Below are 12,810 nucleotides of genomic sequence, written 5' to 3' on the forward strand. Positions count from 1 at the left end.
GGAGATCCAAGAACATTCATATTAGTGACTATGCAGATACTAAATGTTTGCTCTAAACCATGTGCTCACCCTCCCTGTGTGTGTGTAAGCATGTATGTGCAAGCACACTTATTTGCTAAACTATTCCTACCAATACATCGGAACAGAAAGATAGCCCAAGGAAGTGCTTTTGTGACAACAGAGCTATCTGGACCTGTGTGTTGGTGGTAGGCATGTGAATCTGTGCATACGGTTCAGTGCCACGGCATTGCGTTATGTGCCCACCTAAACACGTGCTATAGATACTTGGTGAAATCAGAATAGGTATAGTAGATCCTATTCTAGTGGGCTGTATCAGCGTCACTGTGCCAGAAAGATGGCACCACTGAGCCAAAGCTTGCTGAAGGGACCTCTCTCGTAATTTTGGAGCCTCAAGCCCCCAAGTCAAGTCATCATTTAAAATAAAAACTTAAAAGTTTAAAGAAGTATTTGAAAAACAGCCAGGAAAAAAAAATGAATTCTTTTTATCTAGGAGATCCAAGAACATTCATGTTTATAAATATTTGGTGGGAATAGGGACGGCAGCTCAGTTAGTAGAGTTTTTATGTAGTACACAGGGAGCCCTGAGTTCCAGCCCCAGCATTTTATAAACTGAATGTGGTGGCACACGTCTATAAGGCCAACACCAGACCAGTAAGAGAGGGAAGAGCAGCAGTTCAAGATAACTCTTGGCTATGTAGTGAGTTCAAGACCAGTCTAGGCTTTAGGAGACCCCCATCCCTAAGTAAGCTAATAAATGGCTGATGAACCTCCATGCCAAGCCCTTCACCTCCCCGTCATTAAAAGCGAGTTAGAAAGTACAATTTGGTGTCATTTTACTAGTCAAGTTACTAGTTACTGACTTATGCTATGTAAGTCAGAAGGCTGATGCCATCACAGCCCTTAGACAACAGGAATGTCCTTGTTCCCTAAAATTGTTAACTATGCCATCTTACACAAATTTGCTTGCATTAGTCAACACAATGGACTAAAGCTGCTTTTCCTTTTTAAGAATTTTAGTCTGGTATATAACTATCAGCAGAAACATGAAGCATCTGGAAACATGAGCATTTGGATGGGGATTCCTGAAACTGCTTTGACTAATCTAGACAGAATTACCCAGGAAGTCAGTCGAGTTAGTGAGGGAGAAATATGTGTGTGTGTGTTTCATTTTGTTTTTGTTTTTTGAGACAGGGTTTCTCTGTGTAGCCATTGCTACCTTGAACTCGCTTTGTAGACCAGAATTGCGTTGAACTCACAGCGATCCGCCTGCCTCTGCCTCCCTGAGTTGCTGGAATTACAGGAGTGTGCCACTGCTCCCAGCCTATAGTTGTATAGTAAGCAGGTTTTTCTGCTGTCTTTCTTCATTTTCATTTCCTTTTCTCTCTGAGCTTTTCGTTGAAATAAGCAGTCTCTTTATTTTTCTCCAGGCAATTTTTTACATGTGTGTGCATGTGCAGGTACACATGTGTGGGGAAGCAGTGAAGAGGCGTAGAGGTACAGGGATGGGTAAATACGTGAAGGCCAGAGGACATGCTTGGGAGTCATTCTTTGTTGTATAAGACTGGGCCTTCCGCCGACCTAGATATTTCCAATTCGGATAGGCTGGTTGACCAGTTAGCCCCAGAAATGTACCTGGCTTCATTGCCTCGGCTTTGAGATTACAGACACAAGACACCATGCCTAGCTGAGACCAGCCAGGACTGTGGGAAGGGTAAGGGGGCGGGGATGGGAGGGACATAGGAGCCACTCTCCAGCATGGGGCCTAATTTGTGGGAACCAAGAAGTCTGTTCAGGCCCCTTGTAGTTGTGTAACAAGCACTGTACCAGCTCAGATTTCTTCTTAGCTCCTCTCTAGATAACCTCAACAGATATAATTCAGACACAGATGCCTTTTGGAAAAATAGCCATATTAAAGTATCTTTTTATAATCAAATTAAGCAATAGTGAGAAGAAAAACAATATTTAATGAGACCAGTGAAGAAAGGGGAAATGGGGAATTTATAATAGTTAGGAAATTATTTCTTTAAGACAGTAGGCCCCAGGTCTGTGAGCCCCAGGTCTCACTAAAATACACTAACAAACAAACAACATAAAGATAAAAAACAAAAAACAAAAACAAAAAAAGATAAAAAACAAAAACAAAAAAACCAACCCAAGGTAGTCAGTCAGCTCCTGAGGTATACCACTCAAGGTTGTCCTCTGGCCTTCACATGTGTGCACACAGGCCCCTACACACACACACACACACACACACACACAATCAGGCATGTACACACAAACCTTCCCTCATAAAACCACCAGGATGAGACATTCTCCAGGTGATCTGCCAGAGCTCTGAGAAGCAGGTCAGGTCTCAGGAAGAGAGGGTTCAATCCCAGCAGAATCCAAAAGCGTACTGTGAGAGAGGGTGTCACCAAGCCTCCCCCGAACACAACCGCAGAAATGCCAAATGATGTCGGCTGTGGTGGACTGTACCTGTGAGCCCAGCACTCAGCGAGCCAGAAGCAAAGGGATCACTCACCTGAGCTTGAGGCTAGCCTGGGCTGTATGTTAGATGCATGGGTCTCCCGCCCCTGTGACTCTTCTGACTTAGCCCCTAGCGCAGCACTGAAAATGAGAGTCATCTTCTCCATGATTTTAAAGGAAGTATTTCTCACGTTGCCATTCATGTTGTTAGCTCTATTTTTTTTTTTTTTTAATTTGGTCTAATGGAGTTCCTCTTATGTCTGGTTAACCAGCTTTAAAAAAAAAAAAAAAAAAGACTCAATAGACAAAACAACCAATTGAAAAGGAAGTCCTCAACTGGGACCTCCACTTCCATTAGGCCAAATATAGAAAGATAAATTTTTGAAATGTTTGAGAAAACTTGATGGATTAGTTATCCCAGGAGAGTAAAGAATGTTTTAATTTAGCTGGGTGTGATTATGTGACAAATATAATGTCTCCCTTTAGTAGGCTATTTTTTATGGCGGTAAAAATGCACATAGCCTAAATCTGTTGTTTTTAAAGATGTATCAGTTTTAATTGAATTTTATTTTATGAACATCAGTGCGAAGGTGTCAGATCCCCTGGAATTGGCTATGAGCTGCCATGTGGGTACTGGGAATTGAACCCCGGTCCTTTGGAAGAGCCGACAGTGCTCTTAACCACTGAGTCATCTCTCCAGCCCCAGATGTGTCTTTTTATTTTTTCATGTGTTTAAGCGCTTGCTGGCATGTTTGTATGTGCAACATAAGCATGCGTGGTGTCTGCAGAGGGCAGAGGTGGCCTAGGTTTCCCTGGAACTGGAATTACAGTTGGTTGTGAACTGCCTTATGGGTGCCAGGAACCAAACCCAGGCTCTCTGCAAGAGCAGCAAGCGCTTTAACTGCTCAGACATCTTCCCAGCCCTCTAAGTAAAAACCTTTGGGTATGCAGCTCTACAGTATCAAGTAGATTCATGTTGCTCTGTATCCATCCTCAGAACATTTTCATCTTCCAAACTGAAACTCTACTCACTCACCACTAATTTCTAGTTTCCCTGCCCTCAGCTCCTGGCAACAGGATTCTCCTCTCTGTCTCTGACTTTGACCTAAGATATCATGTAAATGTAACCATGTACTGTATATCCATTTGTATCTGGTTTATTTCGCTAAGCACAATGCCTCAAATCATCGATACCATAGTATGTGTGAGAAGATTCTTCCCCCTCTAAGACTGAAGACTATTTTATTGAGGTCACACACCATATTTTGTACATTGCGGGATGCTTGCCTGGCTTTTGTCCCTTGACTGTTAGAAACATCACTTCTGTGCCGGGGCCATAATGCCTGGTCCTGTGGTAAGTCCACAGTGAGCATGCTGAATTGCCGTTCTTCACAGCAGCGTACCATCCACCTTCTCCACACCTATGCCAGCTCTTGTAAGGACTATCCCATGTTTTCAAACAGATCCATTTATGGTAAGGATGAAGAAGAGAGTGTGACCAGTCAGCAGGGCCCACCAACTCTTGTAAGGAAACGCCCGTGTCTTTCGGTAGACCCATCTGAAGCAGGTGGCCATCTTGCAGGGACCACCCGCACTCTCACTGTGAACATGCCTGTCCTTTATTCCTAAGTGCCTTCTCAAGTCTCCACCCAGCCTCTAAGAGAAAAATAACTTCAAGGGGAAAGAGAAGAGCGATACTGTCTGAATTACAGTGACTCACACGTATGTAGCGGAAGTATTTGTTTTTAAGAGGCAAGGCGTGGTAGGCGTGCTGTTCATGATTTGGGCCACTGTGGGGCCGAGGCAGGGTTGGGCCAGGCTGGAGTGCGGTGGCACTGGTCACATTCTAGGGTTAGATTGATTCTTCCTTGCCCTGTTTTAGGGCCTGCCTCCGCAAGCTGCAGGAGCCAGCTGTCCTTAAAGCTGTCATTTTTGTCCCCAGGGTGAGGATGGATCTTTTACTGTGGCCCAAGATCCTGGGCTGGTCTGAAATCTAAGCAGGTAGAATCTGAGGCAAACAGAATAAAGTGAGTTTTGTAAACCAAATTTGTTCCATTCAAAGGATGGAATCCATTCTGTTTTTCAGTAGTGTTCTTTGTGTTTTATTTGGTGTTAAAACAAATATACTGTTGTAGAAATGGGACAGCTGAAAGAATGTGGTGCATTGTTTTGTTTTCACTGACCTTACGAAGGACAAACAGAAAGAGTCGTTGACCTCGTACAAGGTTAAAAAAAAAAAAAAAAGAACAACTCTTTAACTGGTCCTTGAAGTAAAAATTCTCGGAATGATTGCCTAGGAGGGCACAGCACTGTTTTACCATAGAGGACAAGAGTGTGATGGCATAAGTGCCCTTTGGGGAGGGTACACCATTCTGAAAGACAAGGCTAAATTACCGCAAATATTAATTGGCACTGTCGAGGGACTCGGCAAAGCCCGTTCTGAATCGTGCTCACAAGACTGGACGCTCAAATGACTGCCTGTGGTCATCACTGCAGTTACTGTGCACGTTTGCACGATGCGCTGGGCTGCGACAGATAGATGCCTCACCTGATCTCGGGAAATGTCATCCCCACTCAGCTGGTGGATGCTGTAACCCAAGCACACTGCAGACGACACCCAAGAAACACAAAGGGAAGCCGAGATTTCACACCCACACGCAGAGGTTTATTTTGGCTCCGGGATTAAGAAAGGACACAGTCCACACTGGCAGCAGGACTATGAGATGGCTCGGGCAACTAGTGACATCACACCTGCAGTTAGGAAGCAGGAAGTAGGCAGGAAGTAGGACAAGGCTAAGAAACTTTAAAGTCCAGCCCCAGGGATACACTTCGTCCAGTGAGTCTCCGCATCCTTCCAAAGCAGTGCCTGAGATGGAGGTCAGGCCTTGAAACACACGAGCCCGAGGGGGACGCTGGGCGCTCAAACTGTGCTGTTATCAGGTCTTCAGATGCACGTGGAGGCAGCAACCTAAGTCATATTTATGTCATATGTCCCTGTAAGCCATGAGCACACACACTGTGCAAAATGATAGCCGAGAAACACGGATCTCTCAGCAAACTTCAGTAGTGATGGCTACGTACTGTCATTACCGGAAGGAAGGTAGGACCACCCATGCTATGGTACAGATGTGGGGGGAGGTGAAAGACGCAGGCAATAGTCAGAGGTCCTCGGGGTCCTAGAGACTGAATCTCCTCTGAAGAGGATAAAAGAATGTTTGATGTTGTCCGAGAAGGGAAAGCGTCCCTAGAGGGCAAGGGGTGTGAATTCACATCGTAATAAAGTAATGCCTTCTTGTTTCTAGGATCCTTCTCTTTGTATGTGTGAGAGAATTTGCTAGATGCTTTACCCTTTTTTTTTGTTTCTGTTTTGAGTTGAGCATTTGGCTTATACTGTGTGTGTTTGTGTGTGTATGCATGTGGGTGTGTATATGCACAAATGTACATGTGTAAGGAGACCAGTGATCAACCTAAGGTATTTGCCTTCATTGTCTCTCACCTTAGTTTTTTGAGGCAGGGTCTCTCACTGAACCCTAAACAGGCTGGCCTGGAAGCGCTAGGAGTCATCCAGTCTCTGCCTCCTACCCCACTCTCACAAGTGCCAGGGTTATATAGATGCACACCCCCTCACTTAATATGTGGGTGCTGGGGGCCAGGCTTAAGTCCTCCTGCTTGTGCTTTGTCAACTGAGTCATCTCTCTCCATGCTGTTCTTGAATTTTTGATCCCCTAGCCGCCTCCTCCTGATTACACGCATGCACCACCCACCTATGTCAGGGCTCTTTCTTATGCCTGTGCGGAGCCTCCCTCTATTGGACAGTCTTCAGACTTAAGAATCACATGTAACCTCCCCTTTTTAGTAGGATCACATTTCCCTTCCTCCTCCTCCTTCCTTTCATAGTTCCTTCTTCCTCTTCCTCCTCTTCTTCTTCTTCTTCTCTTCCCATTTTCTTTTCCTTGAGTCATTTGCCTGTTACTGTTAAACAAATCTCCAAAAATGTAGTAGCAGAAAACAACAATGCACTGTGATTGAAATGACTGGGTTCAGCAAGATGCTTCTTCCTCAAGGCTTCTCGTGTCAGGTGATGGCTGTGGCTGGATGTATCCAAAGCTCCAGTGAACTGGATGTCCAAGGTGGCTTCCTCAACTGAGCAGAACATGGTTACCTGCCTGTAAGCCCAGTCCTGATGGTGGCAGGATCAGTAGTTCAAGGCCAGCCTAGTAGACATAGTGAGTTCAAGGCAAGTTTGGGCTGCGTAAGAACTTGTTTCCAAAAACAAAACTCTTTAGCTGGAAAGATAGATGGCTCAGCAGTTAAGGAAGTGCTTGCTGCTCTTGAGAGGAGCCAGGTTCAACTTCCAGCGCTCACATTAGGTGGCTCAAAGCCACTCAGGGAATATGATGCTGTTTTCTGGCCCTCTCTGGTACTGTATGAACATTTTACACATACAGTGACACACACACACACACACACACTCTCTCTCTCTCTCTCGAGACACGGTTTCTCTGTGTAGTCTTGGTTGTCCTGGAACTTGCTTTGTAGACCAGGCTGGCCTCAAACTCACAGATCCACCTGCCTCTGTCTCTTGGGTGCTGGGATTAAATAAACAAACCTTTAAAGAGCCCTCAAAACTAAAAATGAACAAATGTGGTGTGGCTAGACAGTTCTCCGTATTTTCTTTTCCTCTCTATCATTTCTACTCCTCTCTTCTTCCCCCACACCTCTGTGCACTTCTGCCCTAACCTGGGCTTCCTCATAACAGGGACATTTCCGGATGAGAGACTTCTTTCACAGTAGCTGTCTTTCTCCCACAGGCATCTGAGGAAGCCCAAAACCTACAACAGCATAGGAAATGCTTCAGTTTCCCACGTGTCCCAGTCCACAGCCAGAAGCAGGTTACAGATTTAGTAACATGGCTTGCTGAGAATGGCTTGCTGAGAATGGCGATCCACGTTTCCCACTTATTGAAAATTGTTTCTGTCCCTCTGCTTCTTGCAACTAAAATATCTTACTTTCATGTATTTCATTTCATGTACATATTTTTTTCTGTTCCTAGTAAGAGATGGAAAGAATTCTGTGAAGAATTCTTATGCATATTCTAAGGAATCTCTAAGAAACCCATCTTCATTTAACTATATTAAAATTAAGACTTCTAAAGGTCCCATAGAAAGGACATGTGACTTTTTTTTTTTTAAAGAAAATCTCTTCAAGAAATCAGATCTGATTCATTTTTAACCAACAGTGATAATTTAGAAGGTGGATCAGCTTTAGAGAAAGGTAATCCACCTTCTGTGTGGCCGTCCTTGTGTGAACTCTTCAACAATCTTGCTTTTCATTCTCAGTCACTGACTAGCAAACCTGCCACCACACTGGGGACACACCATTATCTCCTTTCTGCTCAGACCTCATTTGACTCTAACTGAAGCCAAAGCTTTTTCCAGAAAGAAAGAAAGAAAGAGGGGAAAGAACTCTTAAGGCCACTTGCTGCTCCTGCAGAGAGGAAAATCTAGGTTTGATTTCCAGTACTCACATGGTGGCATCTGGAACCCCTGAAAGTCTCTGTCAATGTCATTTCCAAAAGATTACTTTATCTAATTAAATTTTTTTCCAATTATTTTTGTATGTATGGGTGTTTGGCCTGCATGCAAGTCTGTGTCATAGTTCCAGAGACTCTCACACCCTCTTCTGACCTTTGAGGACTCCAGGTATGCATATGGCACACATACATACATACAGGCAAAGCATTTGTACACATTTAAAGATTTTAATTTTTTAAGTTTTTTAATTGAGAAAGGAAACAAATAGCTCAGATCTAGAGGATTGGTCACACAACTGTATCATCATTTAAAAAAAACTTTATTGAATTCCTTGCAGACATAAGTAATCTAATTTTCCTTAGTTTGGGGGGATACCGTTGAGTACCTCTTTCCTTCCAGAGGGTCACTAGGCTCTGTTGGTTCTTTGTTGGTTTGTTTGTTGTTTTGTATCACGATGCCAAATCTCCAAAGCTTTCCTCTGGGGATGACAGAAAACAGATGTGGGAGTAAATGGGAAGTTAGAGGTGGCAAACAGTTTAGCTTTTGGCTTCTTCCCTCTAACCCCTACCTTATGAAAGATGAATTAGTTCTTGCAATTTCTTTGGGCTGGTCATTAAAAAATTAAAAAGCTGGAGAGATGGCTCAGCATTTAAGAGCACTTACTGCTCTTCCAGAGGACTTGAGTTGGGTTCCTAGCACCCAGGTTGGGCAGCTCCCAAAAGCCTGTAACTCCAGCTCTTAGGGATCCATTGTCCTTCTCTGGACTCTGAAGATGCCTTCACTCAAGTGTAGATATGCTCATATGGATCCACATGTGTACATGTAACTAAAAATAAAAGTAAATTTTTATAAACTAAAAAGGTTGGGCGTGGGTGGTACACACTTGCAATCTCAGCTCTCAGAACTCAGAAGCAGAGGCATTATTGCAAATCCCAGGCTAGCCTGAACTACATGGCAAGACTGTCTCAAAACACAGTAGAAACAAACTAGTCCATCCCCACCTCCCTAGGAACAGCTCTTTACTCAGAACAACAACAAAAATCCCAGAGTTTTGGCAACAGTCATGCTCTCTGGCAATGACTGTGAACTAAGCATCAGGGTCTGATGCTGTATCTCTCACCCAGGAATAAATACAGACCATTGAAAGCCAACTCCAATAAACAATAGCCAGCAACTGAAAATTTCTTTTGCCTTTGCCTGCATGCAGGGGAAAAAAAAAAGACAAATACTTTCTTGTCTGGCTTCTTTTGCGACGTAATAGAAAAAGGGACCTGGGCTGACGGTGTGCCACAGATCTTCTCTTTGCCCTCTGTAGCAGACAAACCCCTTCATACCTCACATACCTGACAGGTCCTCAAAGCAACACAGCACGACCGGGCAGTCGCTGTGCTGCCCACCGGCTCTGTACATCGCATTCATCACACAGAATTTAACTTACATGCCCTCTCGTGGACTTTCTCCACAGTCCTTTCTACTCTTTCCCTCTGACCTCAGGCAACCATGTCGACTCTCTGCTTCTGGGAGTGTGACTTTCATAGATGCCACGTAGGCATGAGATCAGCCGGCTTTGTCATTCTGAGCCTGGCTTATTTCATTTAACACCAAACCTTTCAGGTCCATCTGTGTGCCACAGATAGCAGAAAGTCATTTAAGTGTTTCTATGCTTCATTTCCTTTATGCATTCATCCACAGGAGGGAAACTGGATCCAGGTACTGTGTGTATATGTGTGTGTATGTATACATGTATGTATGTTTCATTCCCCTCTAATTTTTGTTTTATGTAAGCCATTCATAACAAGTGACACGGTTGATTTTTCACTCATTCCTTTTATCCTGCTTGGGATCTTCTATCAAATTTGAAAAGGCTCCAGTGGCTTTCTGGAGCACAGGGCCTCTCCCTTTACTTTTCAGCCCTTGTTTCCATTAGGAGGGGGATCATCCTCTATGCGACATTACCCTAGACTCTTCAACAAAAGTCAACGGACACCAGGCTCCGATGGATAGTTCCAAACCCATGGTCACAAAACAAAGAAACAACGGATGTAGCAAAGGGACTTGGCTGTGTTGATACGTGGAAGGGAGATGAGAGGGTTGGGTAAGAGCAAGAATGCATTATATACTTGTACAGAAGTCTCAAATAAATGTAATGTTCTACAGATATTTCCATGGGACAGCCAGCAAAATGTGGAGACCCCTGGAATGTCAAGACATGTGCTGCTTTTCTTCCACTCGTGTCTCGGCTTCCAAGTTCAGCTCAGGCCTCCCCCTTTTCGTGTCAGCTATCGATGGTGACACATGAAGAGAACTGGGGAAGGAAAAGCAACAGGGGGGAAGAGGCTAGAAGGGTCGGATAGGTCATCAGCACATATGAATCCTACATAATGATGGATTTCATGATGACCTTTCATCTAGTCTGATCATGTTAGTCTCTCATTATTTTCATGTTCCCCCCCCTCTTGCTTCCACTAATCTCCTCCTTTCCAGCTGTCCCTGCTACTTTCCTGTTTGTTTGTTTGTTTGTTTGTTTTTCACCCAATGAACTATCCCTAGGGTTTCGTGGTTATGCAGGGACATGAGCAACAGGTTATGTACAGGAGCCTAGGCATCTCACTAGTAGAAGATGATGTCTCCCGCTCTCCCAGCAGCTGTTAACTGCCTGTAGACCCTTGGAGCAGGGTATGTTCGTGGGGGTGGGTATGTGTGTGGTGTGGTGCGTGTGTGCGTGCGTGTGTGTGTGTGTGTGTGTGTGTGTGTGTGTGTGTGGTAAGGTGTGTGTATAAAACTCCTTCCATGACAAGATGTTCATGGGCCTGTGTGGGTCTTAGGCCCGCTGTCGTAGGGCAACCGCAAGTCATACCCGAGGCACAGTGTTCCACAACATCCCGCCTCGTCCTTGGGCCCTTACCTTCTGCCCTCGCCTCTGCAGCGCTCGCTGAGCCTTGGAAGTGGTGGTGGACACAGATGCCCCACTCGTGCTGGATACTCGGTAGCCACTTATCCACCAGACTTGCAGAAGACCTGAGTCTCTGGGGTTCCCACTCCCCACTACAAAAAGAAGTTTCTACCCAAAGCTGAGGGCAGCACTGACTCATTATTTATAAACATAAGATTTTTAGAAGGTAGCCTAACAGGCACGGCGTATATATTTTCTTTTTAAGTCCCAGTTTCTGAACCAAAGAGGAAGGATTTCAATCCCTGCCCACCAGGCAATTCGGCCAGTGTTCCCTTAGCCCATTGGTCTCACTCATCCCCCACCCCAACCCCCCTGCTGGTAACTGGTAATCTGTGATGTCAAACTGGGGACCATGCCGCCTAGCCGAGTAACAATAGTTGTCACTCTCTCTTGTTTAATCCTATAGTGGAGTACGACAAGGAGTTCTCCCCTCGCCAGCAGCACCACAAAGAGTTCAAGTTCAACCTATCCCAGATCCCCGAGGGTGAGGCGGTGACGGCTGCAGAGTTCCGCGTCTACAAGGACTGTGTTGTGGGGAGCTTTAAAAACCAAACTTTTCTTATCAGCGTTTATCAAGTCTTACAGGAGCATCCGCACAGGTATGAAGTCTCAAGGAAGCCCAAAGGTGGGGCCCACTCCCCGCTTCTCACCCTCTCTCCTCATATGACCTCAGGTGTCTTCTGAAAGGTGCCCGGGAGGTCAGGGGCCATTGAACGTGAAGAGCTGGTGTTCTGAAGGATAGTGTGTAGCTGGCTGGGTGTTTTCCTAGTAAGTTGACTTTTCAAATAGCTGTCTTTTCCTAAGCAAGCCCTTAAGTAGTACCTCGTAAGTATCCTTAGTGACCAGCCAGACTCTGATTTATTGGGCTAATCTGTTTACGGTTATCATTTGGTCCCCATTTTTGATGATGTGCGAGTGGCGAAAATTAATGCATACATCAAAATTATAGAATAGCACTTACAAGAGATTGCATATGTAAACACACTACCATTTGTATGCAGGAAATGATGAATTGCTTTTTTTCTGTATGTTAGAATTATTTTTTTTTTCTAAGATGAGTTCAGACTGATTGATGGGAAATCTGCAATAAAGTACATTCATAGTGCCTCTTAACAATAAGGAAAAACTGTCCCAGCATCTTTCTGAGCGTGGTAAGGCAGAGGACTAGGTAGTAAGCATTTAGTTCAAGTCAGAAAGGAAACCAACAGTTGGGCCTCTATTTAGCATATCACTCAGAGAGAACAGAATACAGGAGGTGGATAGTGAAGGCAGCTTGAGCCACTGATAATGCTTACAGCAGTTAGAAAGCACATGCAAAGAGAAGCATGAAAGATGGACAATGCCTAGGGAAGGAGAGCCCACACTCAGACCTGAGACACTTCTCTTTGTTTTCTGTTGGTTTGGCTGTTTTGTTTGTTTGCTTGGTTTGAGCAGGTTGCCATGTTGCTCAGGCTGGCCTTGAACTTGCAGTCCTCCAACTTCTGCCTCCTGAGTCAGAAGGCAGATAATGGGGTTACACAAAGCAAGCCCATTATCTCCTTTGCTTTCAGAAACCAACTCTAACCCACCTGGGAAAACTATTGATTTTCCAGTAGGTTCCAGAGACTCCAGGCTGACCTTGGTTTCTTCTGGACATTTGGATCTGTTGTGGGGCTGTGGCAAGCGTGCTCACTGAGATGACAAGGAACAGGAGCAGCCCCCGGGGAAGGGTGGTTTTAGCTTTGAAAGCACTCCAGTTTCTGGCACCTGGGCAGTCTCTAGTCCATCCAGGGACGCTCCACTGGAGGGAATCTCTGTATGCCCCAAGAAGAAGCTGAGAAAGAGCCTGTGGGTGGC

The 12,810-nt window shown here is 44.9% G+C and overlaps 1 protein-coding gene across 1 annotated transcript in view; it reads left to right on the forward strand.

Moving 5' to 3' along the window:
• Nucleotides 1–12,810, forward strand: part of Bmp6 (bone morphogenetic protein 6) — a 143,698-nt gene that overhangs the window by 101,159 nt on the left and 29,729 nt on the right. Inside the window, exon 2 of the mRNA XM_060372682.1 lies at nucleotides 11,381–11,573. Coding sequence (XP_060228665.1) covers nucleotides 11,381–11,573 — 193 coding nt within the window. The remainder of the gene's footprint in view (nucleotides 1–11,380; nucleotides 11,574–12,810) is intronic.

This window comes from Meriones unguiculatus, chromosome 19 (genome assembly GCF_030254825.1).
Source record: "Meriones unguiculatus strain TT.TT164.6M chromosome 19, Bangor_MerUng_6.1, whole genome shotgun sequence".
Classification (NCBI taxonomy): domain Eukaryota; kingdom Metazoa; phylum Chordata; class Mammalia; order Rodentia; family Muridae; genus Meriones; species Meriones unguiculatus.